At 42.3% G+C, this 13,023-nt stretch overlaps 1 protein-coding gene across 1 annotated transcript; it reads right to left on the bottom strand.

The window, feature by feature from the left end:
* Positions 1–534: 534 nt before the first annotated feature.
* CHRNA6 (cholinergic receptor nicotinic alpha 6 subunit) lies at positions 535–12,554 on the bottom strand. Its single transcript, XM_083819080.1, has 7 exons — positions 12,440–12,554; positions 12,262–12,342; positions 10,532–10,671; positions 8,770–8,814; positions 7,498–7,607; positions 6,389–7,376; positions 535–3,280 (listed from the first exon to the last, which is right to left on the bottom strand). The coding sequence occupies exons 2-7, from the start codon at positions 12,338–12,340 to the stop codon at positions 3,158–3,160; spliced, it is 1,485 nt and encodes a 494-aa protein (XP_083675206.1). The 5' UTR covers positions 12,341–12,342; positions 12,440–12,554; the 3' UTR covers positions 535–3,157.
* Between the last annotated feature and the right edge of the window lie 469 nt (positions 12,555–13,023).

Below are 13,023 nucleotides of genomic sequence, written 5' to 3'. Positions count from 1 at the left end.
TCACCGTGCTACAATTCACTTTCCTACCCACAGGCAGCACGTGTCTGTACCACACGGCTGTGTCTGATTGCAAGCTGCTTTTTCTGGTAAAGGTCACCGGCGCTCGGAGTGGGAGATGTACAAACACTGCACAAGCACGACTTTTGTCCTCTGGTCCTCCTAGCATACCCCTGGGACTGCTACGTTTGTAGTTTCATTGCACATTATTCCTCATGCTGATTGTTTCTGAGCTTCCCTGAATCTTTTTCACTCTGGCCCACAAATGCATTCAGCGTGTCCCACTAAAAAATACAACCAGGAAGGGCATTTGGGCAGGCATTCCTCTGATGGGTTCCCTCCTTCTGCTCCCTGTGCTTCTGCCTGTGCATGACAACATTTCAAATTTAAAATCTTAAAAGCAAACCCAACCCTCTGCATGCTCATCACTGCCTCAGAGTGTGACATCTAGATACGCAGGCGCTGGTTTGCAGGGACTCAGCACTGCTTGGCAGGACCAGGTGTGTCATCTGTTCACCAGGCGACAAATATGTCAAACTCCTCTGGACGTTTTGTTGAGGGAGAAGTGGAAGGTTTGTCTCCCTTGGGAAAGAACCTGGTGGGCTGACTGAGCTGTCTAACTGCTTCTGGAAACAGTGCTTTCAAAAATAAATTCCCATAGGTGAGCACTGTCAGGTGTGAGAAATAAAGTGTTTTTGCAGTGGAAAATTCCACTAACCTTGCATATTCAAAAGTGATTGTGAAGGGATAACAGTGGCATACCAGTTGGGAGTATGTTAAGCAGATAAGGAGAAGGTCCCACTGTCCCAAAATAAGGAGGACAGCTAAGAAAAAACAGGACAAGCAGTGCAAAATCAGTAAAAACAAAAAATCACAGGCCCTCTAGTCATGAGAGAAGAAGAAAAAAATAAAAAAGGAAAAGAAGAAATTAAAGGTTGGTCAAATAAAATTGTACGTATATGGTGTAGTAATAAGCATTGAGTAGTTTGTGAACGTGTAGTACTCAGCCGATGAGGAAACGGGAGGAATCAAGTGTGTTAGGTGGACTCCTAACAGGGGATGGGGAGCTGAGCAATTTTGTCTTGACCAAAAGGCAGGGATTTCACTAAGATCAGCTTGCTGGCTGTGGGGTGTGAGCTGCCATGCCGAAGACATCAATGCAGTTCACCTTCAGCCATCTTATTTTAATTGCCTGTATGGTCATAGGTTGCAACAGGGAATGCTGGAAGGCAGATGTCTTTCCTGTAGGAAAGGAGCTTTCACGCTCAGAATGCAGCTTTCCTCTTCAAATTCCCTTTCTTTCCCCAAAGGTCATCTGTTAGCGTACCTAAACACACTGTACAGAAGTGGGCTTTAAAAAAAAATACAAATTCTTCATGAGAGTGTGTTCCAGGAGTGATATTTAATTGACTGGCCAACAAAATAAAGTGTGGTTGTTCATACATCTGTCTGTCAGACACTACATAATTATGCAACATGCAGAGGGTTCACAGAAACAAAAATGTTTTTCTTCTAGAAAAGAGTGATTTTGCCTATTTCAAATACTGGATGGAGACAGTTATATTCTTGTTATTGCACCGTTACCTCTGCTGTATATTTCACTCCCACTGACTTGGATGGGAATGACGCCTCTTAGAGAAGAATCCTTCTGTGCACAACCAGCAGGAATCAGGGAAGGGACCCGAGGGTAAATTGTCCACATAATTTAGAAACCACATCAGGTGCACAGCTACACAGTGTTTCAGGATGAAGTGCACTGGGACTGGTACCTGGTTACACAGGAGAAACCCCAGCCCCAGAGAAGTGTCCCTGGAGCTGCAGAACAGGTTCACGCACACAATACTGACCCTTGAGGAGCTGGCAAAGGGAAATCTGCTGCAGAGCCATTTGGACAAAAGTGCCTACCTCTGCACAGTATTCATGACAACTGGCCTCCTGATATGGTGTGTGTAATCCAAGTTGGTCCTGGGTTTCAAAAACCCAGATCAAACCAATGTTGTTAAGCCATTTCTGTCTGTGATGAGTAGCTACCAGGGGACAAATGCTTCCCTAGGGGGCTTATGTCTGAACTTGAGCAAGCACGAGTTTTCAGAGCAGACCCCGTGGACTGGGACCACTGTTGGGCTGATGTAGGAAATGTGGCTTGTAAATCCTGCTGGGGCTCACCATGGGATTTGATATTCAGTACCAGGAAATAAAGAGGACTTTGGTCACCTACAAAGGTAAGCAGCAGGCGAACTAGTTTTCAAGAGTCTTAGAGTCGTAGATTTCAAATGAGGATGCATTACTTTGTAAACCACAAATACCTCAGGTCTTTTCTGTTATTGCATTCAGGTTATTCCTCTGTGTTGGCTCTAGGATGATCTAGGCTGCACACAGTGCAAAATATCAAGCGGGTTTTTCTTCAGCTACAAATAGGTGCTTAGGATCTCTCTGACTTCAAGCATAAACCAAACACGTGTGTTGTGGATCTCAGACCCTCATTTTGCACTTGCATTGCAGAAGATGGGCCGCCCTTATTTTAGATTGTATTCAAAATCCTGGACAGGGATTGATGTGATTGTACTTTTATTTAGATTTTTGTCTGCTCTGTCACAGGGACACAATGAAGAGCATCTGTGCAGTCACTATGGCTGTGGTATCTCGTCTAAGTGCCATGCTGGAGATTAGGCATTGTACAAGGGAAGAAATACAGAGGAAACATAAATTAAGTCAGTGCTGAGGAACAGTTGTGGTCGGGAGAGAACAGCAAAGCCAGGTAGAGTCCTCTTTGGGTAACGCACTCAGAAGTGCCTGAACCGTCCTGATGGCCCCATGCACTGAGGCCAAGGGAGAAACTCAGTAACTTCAGCCTGCTTCTGTGGTCCTCAGTGCAATTGCTATTGCTGATCTCAATGAGAAAAAGACAGGCAGGGACTCCAAAAATCCCACCCTTTCTGCCTTAGCAAGATCACATGGTCATCTCCCATTTCCAGCCCTTTTCTCATTCTGCTCTGGGTTGTTGCTTGCACAAAGGACTCTTTGCTTCTCTCCTCCCCATTGGGGCTGGGTGCTGAGAAGGGGCTGAGCAAAAGAGTGATGTAAGTGGAGGGAAATTTTGGGACTATTCCAAACTGAAAATGAAATAAGAAGAAAAGTGGATCAAAAGCACTGGATAAAGTTATGTATCTGCTATTAGTGGCTGGATAAAGAGCCCGGCAGTCCCAAATACACAGAGGATTATAAATACCCAGAGAAATACTCTGTCTATCACCATTGCTACGTATTTCCAATCATCTTCCACCTGCAATAGAAAAAAAAAAAAGGAAAAAAGGTAAACTACATGTAATATAACACACAATTTTGAGTTGACATTATTTGGTAGAAATGCCCCTTGTCCTTTTGTACATGGGGAAGGACGTACTAACAGGCAAGAACATTGTGGTGTTTACAGTTGTGGCAGTGTCTTTAGAGGCGTTGATTTGCTATCTGTATTTATCAGTTTTGGCTGAGAACATCAAACACCATCCTAGCCTACTGATTATTTCTAAGTCTTCAGGTCTGTTGGCAAGCTGTGGCTGTGAGTGATGATGACAAATAGGACCCGGTCACTTGGTGGGTGCAGAGTGAGGTGACTTCACAGCAGGCTGAATCACCACGGGTGCACATTGCTGGATCCTGCGAAAGGATCCTTTGTGGCCTGATGGCCCCCACAAGAGACAATTTACTGTTCTGGCCTGATTTGCCCCACTCTCACTCCAGTTAGGCTCAGCTAAATTGTCAAACTGTACAACTGGACATGTGGACTTCAGCAAAGCAAGCACCCTGACTGAGCACAGCAGAGTGTCATCTGCTACGCAAGCCAGAGTGAATTTTGTATTACTCTGAGAGACATACCCTAGAGACACACTTGGTGAAGTTGCTGCCCTTTGAAATGTACCTGTGTGTGAGGACCTCTTCATCAGAAGAACCTTCACTCATACAAAACTAGAGAGTGGTTAAGAGTTCTCTGTTGAGAGGTCTTCCATTCGTTTTCCAAATTTCTTGGTGTTTTCCTCCAAAAGGCTGCTGCTTTGCTTTTTGTGAAAGAAAACACAGCGGAAACTCTTGGTGCTGTAAAGGTTGTCACAATTTGAAAAGGGTTTTTATTTATACAGGACACATGCACAATAGCACTCATATGGCTTTGTGTTTCTGGATGAAGCAGAAGCAGCCTGCAGAATCACTTCCTTGGTGCTTACCTGACAACAACCATCCCCCACCCCCCTTTTTTTAACAAAAAGAGGATTTTTCCCATATGAATAATCCTGCTTCTGATCCTTAGTATGCTTTGAAAGGTAAGCTACAGAGCTGCTGACGCACACACCAGACTAAGAATACAATTGCATGTGGCAGAAGAGGTTTGCAAAATGCAAATCAGCATAACTGGCAATGGAAGAATTATCGTGAACTGTACAATCGAAGTGGCATGTTATTTGGACTCCTTCACACAAAGTCTCCTATTATTTGGAATGCATCAAAGAAAACAGCTGAATACAGTGCGTGGATATATTTTATGCTGCCGTGGCAGTGAAAACAGGTCTGAAATGTTGGAGTCTCACAAAATATTTGGGGCATAGGTACTAAGGAAAGCTCAGTTCGGTCACTGTCTTCCTCTGTGCTGACAGACTCCCGTCTTTTGCTTTGGGCTAATCCCATGAATTCAGTCACCAGGCCTTAACTGTAGCACATTATTCAAAGTTATGTACTTTGTTCTCAGATGAAACCTCTTCTGGACATTTTTCAAGGGGGAAAAAATGATTTTTTGGGGCTGTATTGAAGTTGCATGAATTTGTGCTGATTTGAAACAAGTACTTTGATAGAAAGAATACATCTCAATAATTTTCTCACAAAATGTCAGTGTTGTTCTGTAGGACAGAAATAACAGCAGTATTTCATTTTGAAATGGATTATTCCTTCACATTGCATCTAAAAGCTTCAAAACCACATGTAAAAATTTAGTGACAGATCAAAGGTAAATGTTTCATTAGGTTCAAAACTCTTCTAAGAAACATCTTGAAGTGTCAGGGAATTTTTATTCCTTGTGAGGCCTTGGTGTGTGTGTCTATCTTGGAGCTGCTTTTAGTTGTGTGTTTACACCTGAGGAATAGGCCCTGGATTCTTAAGATCCCAATGTGTATCATTTTCTATGACAGTAATCCCAAACAGGATGAAAGATTTATAAGCTCACACAAGCTAATGCGTTAGTTCAAAAGCCAAATCTATTTTTTTTTTTTAAATCCCCTCTCCATCTCTCTCTCTCTCTTTTTTTTTTTTTTTTTTTTTTGGGTCTGGCCTTATTCATCTGATGCATGTTTTTATTCAGCTGTGTTCCCCCCAAACCCAACTTTTATTTCAAAATATGATTGGCATGCCATGGCTGGAAACACCATATTACTGAAGCCACAATTAGTCAAATCACAGAAAGAAAGAAAGAAAGAAAGAAAGAAAGAAAGAAAGAAAGAAAGAAAGAAAGAAAGAAAGAAAGAAAGAAAGAAAGAAAGAAAGGGAGGGAGGGAGGGAGGGAGGGAGGGAGGGAGGGAGGGAGGGAGGGAGGGAGGGAGGAAGGGAGGAAGGGAGGAAGGAAGGAAGGAAGGAAGCAAGGAAGCAAGGAAGCAAGGAAGCAAGGAAGCAAGGAAGGAAGAACACCAGACTGAAACTAAGTTTTGGCAACAGCATTCTGAAAGCAATATCTCTACCAAATTTACCACTAGCTGTGAACAGGTATTTTCCAGAAAAAACAAAACAAAACAAAACTCTGTGCAGCTAGACAAGCCTTGCTCTTCAAAAATCAGTTCCCAAATGTATTTGTTCCCTTGCTAACACGGAAAAGCACCCTGCTTGTCCAACAGCACCCTTGGTGTTGAGGTGTCACTGCTTACCAGGGCTGCGCAGTTCACGAGCAACAGAAGTAGAGTCGCTTCTGAGGAATTACAGAAGTAGGGCTAGAAGACACTTTGAGAAAACTCATCTGATCTGTCTCCTGCCCCACGACAGGATCAACTCTGCCTGAACCATTGGGGATCAAAACTCATTCCTCATGACCCCTTCAGCAGTGGCTCTTCTTACCCAGAAAATTGTCCTCACGTCTAAACTAAAACTATCTTGCTGCTTGAATTATCCACCAGGGACAGAGGAGGAACAGTTGAAATCATTTTTTTTTGTTCCATCCCCAGTGGGTTATTTGGCTCCTCCCCTTTCTGTAGAAAACTTTGCCCAAGTCACGGGTCCCAAAATTTTCTTCTCTAGACATAACAACTTTGGGACCCTTGAGCTGCCCTCCTACATCACAATTTTCTGCCCTTGCTTGCTGTTTTCTTGTGGGATGCTGCAAGTGTGGCCTCGTGCCCGGCTCAGTGACTACCTCCCTTACCTCTTTGGTTTCATTTTGAGACCTCATGTTCTCTGCGATGAACTGAACGCTGCTAATGATGTCCTTCACTTCTGGAGAGTACTCCGTGTGCTCTGTCATCCACTTCAATGACTGATGGCTCAGTCGTCTTCTTTTGGTGGTAGTGAGTTCAGTCGCTTTATCACAGTGACAGCACTGCTGCTCCTTGCGTAGTTTGGTATCTTTGTGTTTGCTGTGCTTTGATTTGCCCGAGGTATTGGCTGATCCTTTCTTGGTCTTTCTGGAGATGCTTTTTTTCTGCTGTTCCAGAGGCCGCTGCATCAACAAAACTTTGGGGAGCAGGCTAAGAAAGACGGTTTTTACCCATTTGGGCATTGTGTGTGTGGTCGGAGTTCTGTAATGTATATTCAAGACAAACACAGTGATGACAATTGACAGAGTCACAAATATCATAGTGAAGAGCAAATATTCACCTACGAGGGGTATTACTAAAGAGGTGGATGGGATTGTTTCTGTGATCACCAGTAAAAATACAGTCAAAGAAAGCAGCACAGAGATGCAAAGAGTCACCTTCTCACCACAGTCAGATGGCAGGTAAAAAACTAGAACAGTAAGGAAAGAGATGAAGAGACAGGGAATGATCAGATTTATGGTGTAAAACATTGGCAGCCTTCGAATATAAAAAGAATATGTTATGTCCGTGTAGATCTCTTCACAGCAGTTGTATTTGATGTCATGTTTGTAGCCAGAAGCATCAACTATTTCCCACTCACTATTTTCCCAGAAGTCATTCATATCTACTTTGGAGCCAATGATCAGAAGATCAATTTTGGCTTTGTCATAGGTCCACGAGCCAAATTTCAATGAACAGTTCTGATGATCAAATGGGAAAAAGGTAATATCCATAGGACAGGAGCTTTTAAAAATAGCTGGTGGGGTCCAGGTGATCGTTCCATCATAACGAAGGAGGGCCTTGGTCTTGCCTTCAACTTGAAAATCCCCCACAGCACTAGAAAGACAAATGAGGAAAAGAAAAGAAAATAACCATGAAAGAAAAATAATGTCTTTCACGGATGCTGCAAGATACTACTTTTCAGTGAAAGGGTAAAATGGAAAATTGTTCATCATACTTATTGTACAAGACAATGTCTGGTTTCCAAATTTTATCTGCCGGTACCCGAACAAATTCAATTCCATCATATTCTTTGGGATCCCATCGCAATTTGTAGTCATTCCAAATCTAAAAGAAGAAAGGAAAAGGATTTTAAAACCTTCTGTTATCAGAAAGTATCTGCCACACAGATCTTCCTCATAAATGACAGGGCATGATAAGGACTGAAAGAGAAGCATGTGTAGAAGAGGACAAAGATCTGAAAAGACAGCAAGGCCATGAACTGGAGAAACACTGGACGTAGCTGAGTGTTGTCCGCTATCTCCTTCTCTGTGAGGAGTTGGGAAATCAATAGCTACCAGCTGCTGACAAGCTGAGATCTCTCCTCTGTCTTGCCACATCCACATGTAGCAAAGTTGTTACCTCCCCAGAGCGAACAGGAAACTCAGGCCTTGCCGATGCTCTTACTGGAGTGGACCCTGGAGGCTAAAGGAGACTAGCATCAAAGGGGACCAGCATCTGGGTGAGAAGGGATGTGCATGTGCACACTGACAGGTAGTTGTGGGCAGTAGTTACTGGCTCTAGAGGGGCAGTGAATTACCATAGGGATGCCCAACAGCTCGCCTTCATTGCTGTCTGGCTCCATATCACTGGGCCATGCTCCATGTTCTTGCAGCCTGCACTTGATTGTCTTGATTGTAATTACAGGAGCTTTTCCAGAAAGCTTCGTGTGGACCACAACCAGGGGTTGACGGAAGCTGCTTTTGGTGGAAGATGGCTTGTTTCTCTCAGCAATTTAGTTTCTTTAAGGATCTTTGTTTATATATGAGTAATAAAACCAATGGGAGAAATGGAGGCATGTAACTGTTGCTAAAAAAATGTTTGGTTGGAGTCTTGAGTAAGGAGATGACCTAGGATGGCAGAGATTCATGTTTAATAACTCCTTAAAGTTATTAAATCCAGCTGAAATCCAGCTAAATTTCCCAGATGAACCAATAATAATGAAGTTGGAGGAACACAGCAGACATGAAAGCTGGGAGATGCAACTTCTTGGGAATACGAATAAAGAAATAACTTTTTCAAATGTGACATTAATTAATGTAACTTCTCCTTATTTTTGCCTATAAATACTTATTACAAAACAAGTGCTCATTCTGTAGATCTAACTGACAAGATAACACACATTTCATCACATTAAACAAGTGCTCATTCTGTAGATCTAACTGACAAGATAACACACATTTCATCACATTAATGCAAAGTGCATAAGAAATAAAACGCAATCACTTACGTGTCTAAGCCACAAATTGGTTTCCATAATCTGATTGACTTCATCCTAGAAAGAAATACAGGCATGCACATCTTCACTCATTAATCGTTTACAGTATGCCGAGATGGCCACAACTAATTCCGATAAAAATGGAAACAAGAATTCCACATTAACTGATACCAGCTTTTTTCTGTCTGTGGCCTGTGGCTCTCGGGAGGATCTTAGGCTACTTCTAGGGGATTTGTGGAAGATAACTAGGCAGAGCTAGGCTGTTTTCAGGGGGATTACATATTGTATACAGACATCTGCATCTCGATTGAAAATTTTTTAAGGCTTTACTGAAAAATTTTGCCACATGTATTTGTGGCAAACAAAGAGTGTGCCAGGGGCCTGAATACATGGAAGACAAAAACCTTTAAATTAATCCTGTCGGTGTCAGGGGAGAAAGGGTCTATGTGTTTTGTTGGATTCAGTTTTCAAAATGCTGTGTTTACATGACACAGTACTGGTCAAAATTCAAGGAAAATGACATTTATAGTGCAGTTTGCATGGAAATGAGCAGATGAACCAAACCTGCACTAAATTAAGCCATTTTTGCACTGAAAACTTGTGTTTACAGTCACCTACTGCTATTGCCAATCAGCAATGAATCATGAAAGAGCTGCAAGAGGCACAAAAAAAGAAAAAAAAAAAGAAAAAAAAAAGGATCCAGTTCAAAGAAGTCCTCAGCCTAAAGGTAGTTTGAAAAACTCAGATTACATAAATATATGAATGCAGGGTGACATTTGCAATGAAAGTATCTGTGAGTTTTTTGTTCTGTGTGTTTTGAGTAGTTCTTAATATTTAAACATGCAGGATTAAAACTTGTAAGACATTTACAAACCAAAGGGTGAAGAAAATGCTGAGCATTTTCAGCCCTGAATACAGAAGATTAAGGACCAAAAAAAATCATGACACTTGAAAAAAAAATTGGTTTACTTATGATCTTCCATTTATTTATTTTTCTGAAACCTGTCAAGTGACCTGTAACACTGAAACAAAATAATCGCACCAAGGAATTTCCACAGGTGAGAGCTGCCTCCAGTGCAAGGACTTTCAATGCCTTCATTTATACTCTCAGATACCCTGGCTGCTTCTCACTGCTTGTCTGTCACATCATTATGGACTCAAGAACGCCCAGAATTCAAACTCAGCCTCTGTTCTTGGATGATTTACCCCACAGAGGGGAGCATGGGTGAAACAAGGCCAGGACTTGCTTGCTATACGGTGCACCCCAGAACACACAACACTTATACCCAGCTCCATGCTCCAGAACAGTAGGTTGTACATCCCTTATGTTGTTTTGAACCAACCAAACTGGAAAAAAAAAAAGCATGCAAAAAAAAAGATTTTAACTCTCAGGACAGTTCTCACAGGAGAACTGGGCTGCTTGTTACACAGCACGGACACAACCAGGTGTCTCTGGAGTGGGCTGGCTCTGTGCGGAGTGGTCCTGAACATTTGGCACGGCTGCTGTAGATGCCAGGGGATGCTGCCTCGAGCAGAGGGATTTGACGTGGCAAAGAGAATGAGTCGATCTGTACAGTTTGAACAGCTTATCTGAGGAACTGAAGTGACTTGTCTGACAGAATGGCAAATGTCTCATCATGTACCCATATGCACAGACGATAACATCAGCTAACAGAGCTGGAGGTGCAACTACTGCAATGATGTCTGCTGTTTAGCACTTTGTGTGTTTGGCATCCGTGCCCAAATCTCAGCAGCCTGCTGTAGTCAGACTTACCACGTTTGTAAGCTGGGTAATGGCCACTTCGAAATGCACTGTGACAGGATCAGACACGTTTTCCACTGGCCTGATGAACTGGTTGTAGTGGGTGAAGAGTTTATGAAATAGGCGTTCCTCTGATTTGCAGGCTGCGGTATCTGGGTTCACAATGATAAAGAATAGGTACTTTAGAGGTAAGGATGAGGAAAAGATGTTAAATAACATGCTACTCCATGCTTTTTTTCTGGATCCTGTGCCTGCCACTGTGTATCAAGACACAGAAGCTTCCTTCTGCTCTGAAGGAAGTCCAGCTGTTTAGTTCTGTGAGAAGAAAAAGCAGAAATTTTGTAATACAGAACTGTTCTTTGGGAACAAGCAGATTAAACCTGCAATCTCAATCAGTACAGGACAGGCTGGATGGCTTAGCAGGAAGGAGGTGTATGAATTCTGTTACATACACCCCAAATCTGATATAGCTATTTTCGTAATGCTCAAGATAAAAGACTTTAATTGTAAATGGAAAGATTAAATCGTGTGGCTTCTTGTGACACCAGCTCAGAAAACTACTTCTCTTCAGTGATTTTGCTGTTTCAACACACTGCTGTAACTTAGCACCTTAAATCCAAAATAGGACACAAGGGCCTGTAACCGCACTGATGTCCTACAGGAAGATGCTTAGACTAAACATACAGCACTGTTTTCATGCTCGGGCTACTCTTTCCCTCGTTTTGGAAAAGGACATTTCTGCCTGTAAGGTAATACAAAGCATGCTCAGATTCAGGGGATTATCACAATTAAAAGCTGAAATGCCCATTATTGATGACTTTCATTTATGAAAGAAAACTCTAGTAAAACTTTCACAATTTGATGTTTTGTTCCATTCTTTTTGCAACTTCTAGAGAAGATATATGAACGTCTGCAGAATTTGGTTGTTTGTATATTGTGTATTGTGTCTTTCAAAAAGGAAATTTCACTTTTCTTTTCAGACCTCATCACTATGCAGTGCAATGTGACGAGAAGTACCTTACTGTGGGAAAATGAGTTTTCTAACAGTATCACGACTAAAGCCACCTAGCGTAAAATCATGTTTCCTTTAAAATTTTCCTACTGGCTTCTTAGCAGACACGAGCTTTAAAATAAAGCACCAGAAACAAAGAAGTATTTAGGCCTTTCATTTTTATAATTTGCTAACAGATTCTCGTCCTGTTGATGTTGCTTTAAGACAATGCCTTGTGCCCTGCTGGTGCAAACACTGTAATTCATAAAGGTCTTGGTCATCAGCAGAGGCGAGACTTTCAAAAAAGGTGTGGTGACTTAAATGCAGAAATCCTGCTGAAACTCAGTGAGACCTGTGCATAGAAATCACCCCAGTACACTCAGCAACAGATCACAAACAACAGTGAATGAAATAAATTGAGTTCTTGCTTTTGAGTGTGTGCGTACAGAATATGCAAACATTTAACTTACCTTATTTAAGCAATGGCAAAATTTAAGCATCAAGCAAAAATACGAGAACTCATTTTTATTCTTTGCTAGAAACAGTTTCTCCATTAGTTATCAGACTAAAATGAAGAGTTTTACACATGAAAACTAAGATTGCTTTAGTTCTGTTAAAATACTGTTAAAATGTTACAGGTTTCAAGACAGGAATAGCTGGCAGAAGCTTTAAATTGAATTAATTCTAGGGAAAGAGAAACAGAGACAGAGGCTAGAAAATATTTTAGAGACTAGTATCAAAGACAGCCTACCTTTAATCAAGGATGTGAGCACGAATGCCCACACACCAAAAGCAGGGTAACACCAAAGCAGCCACCTCTCGGGATGCATTGCTGGAAGCAGAGCAGACCTTCCTTTTGAGAAAAGAAGTCTGGGGAAACCCAGAAACAGAGGGCAAGAAGACACAGGAGCCCCTTGGGCAGTAAGCACCTGGTGCAAAGATGGATTTCAGTTTTGCATTTACAGCAGACTCTGCAGTCTGGTAAGCAGAGCAAAGCCTTGCAGAGTTGCTTCCACTATCAGCAGGCGAGGAGAGCTTTTGCCATGCAGAGAAGGGAGTCGGAGCATCCTATCAGGTGACTTTCACATCTCCAGTCACCCGCACCCTTGCCTCTGGGGGAATGTGTAAGAGTGCAGGAGAGGGAGGGAAGGGAAGACACAGGGCAGCCGTGTCTGTGGAGTGTGTGTGGGGGATCCATCTGTCTCTCCATGTGCTGGTTAAAAAACCCTCATCCAAAAGCAGCTGCTTGGACTGCTGTTTGGTGCTCACCTGATTGAGTGCGCTGGAATACACAGAGATGAGACAATTTCACTTTATTGGTTGAGGACCGATTCTGCAGAAGGAGAAGTGGATGCACACCTCTATCAGAAAACTTCTGAGCCTTGAAATCGGAAGAGCATCATGTGAGAGAATGACTTGAAAGTATTCTGGGTGAATAAATCTAAGAAAAACAGATTTATTATTGCCTTCTAACAGGAACAACTAAGTGTGCCAAGTTCTTTCCTTACAGACA

Source organism: Anser anser (genome assembly GCF_964211835.1).
Source record: "Anser anser genome assembly, chromosome: Z".
In the NCBI taxonomy this organism is placed as follows: domain Eukaryota; kingdom Metazoa; phylum Chordata; class Aves; order Anseriformes; family Anatidae; genus Anser; species Anser anser.
This window is presented reverse-complemented; position numbering and strand designations above follow the sequence as displayed.

Coding starts and splice junctions, on each gene's coding strand:
- CHRNA6 (XM_083819080.1), bottom strand. CDS start 12,340: ATGCATCCCGAGAGGTGGCTGCTTTGGTGTTACCCTGCTTTTGGTGTG. Junction 7,608..8,769: donor CCAATTTGTGGCTTAGACAC/GTAAGTGATTGC, acceptor TTCTTCTTTTAG/ATTTGGAATGACTACAAATT. Junction 3,281..6,388: donor CTCAAAATGAAACCAAAGAG/GTAAGGGAGGTA, acceptor TTTCTATTGCAG/GTGGAAGATGATTGGAAATA.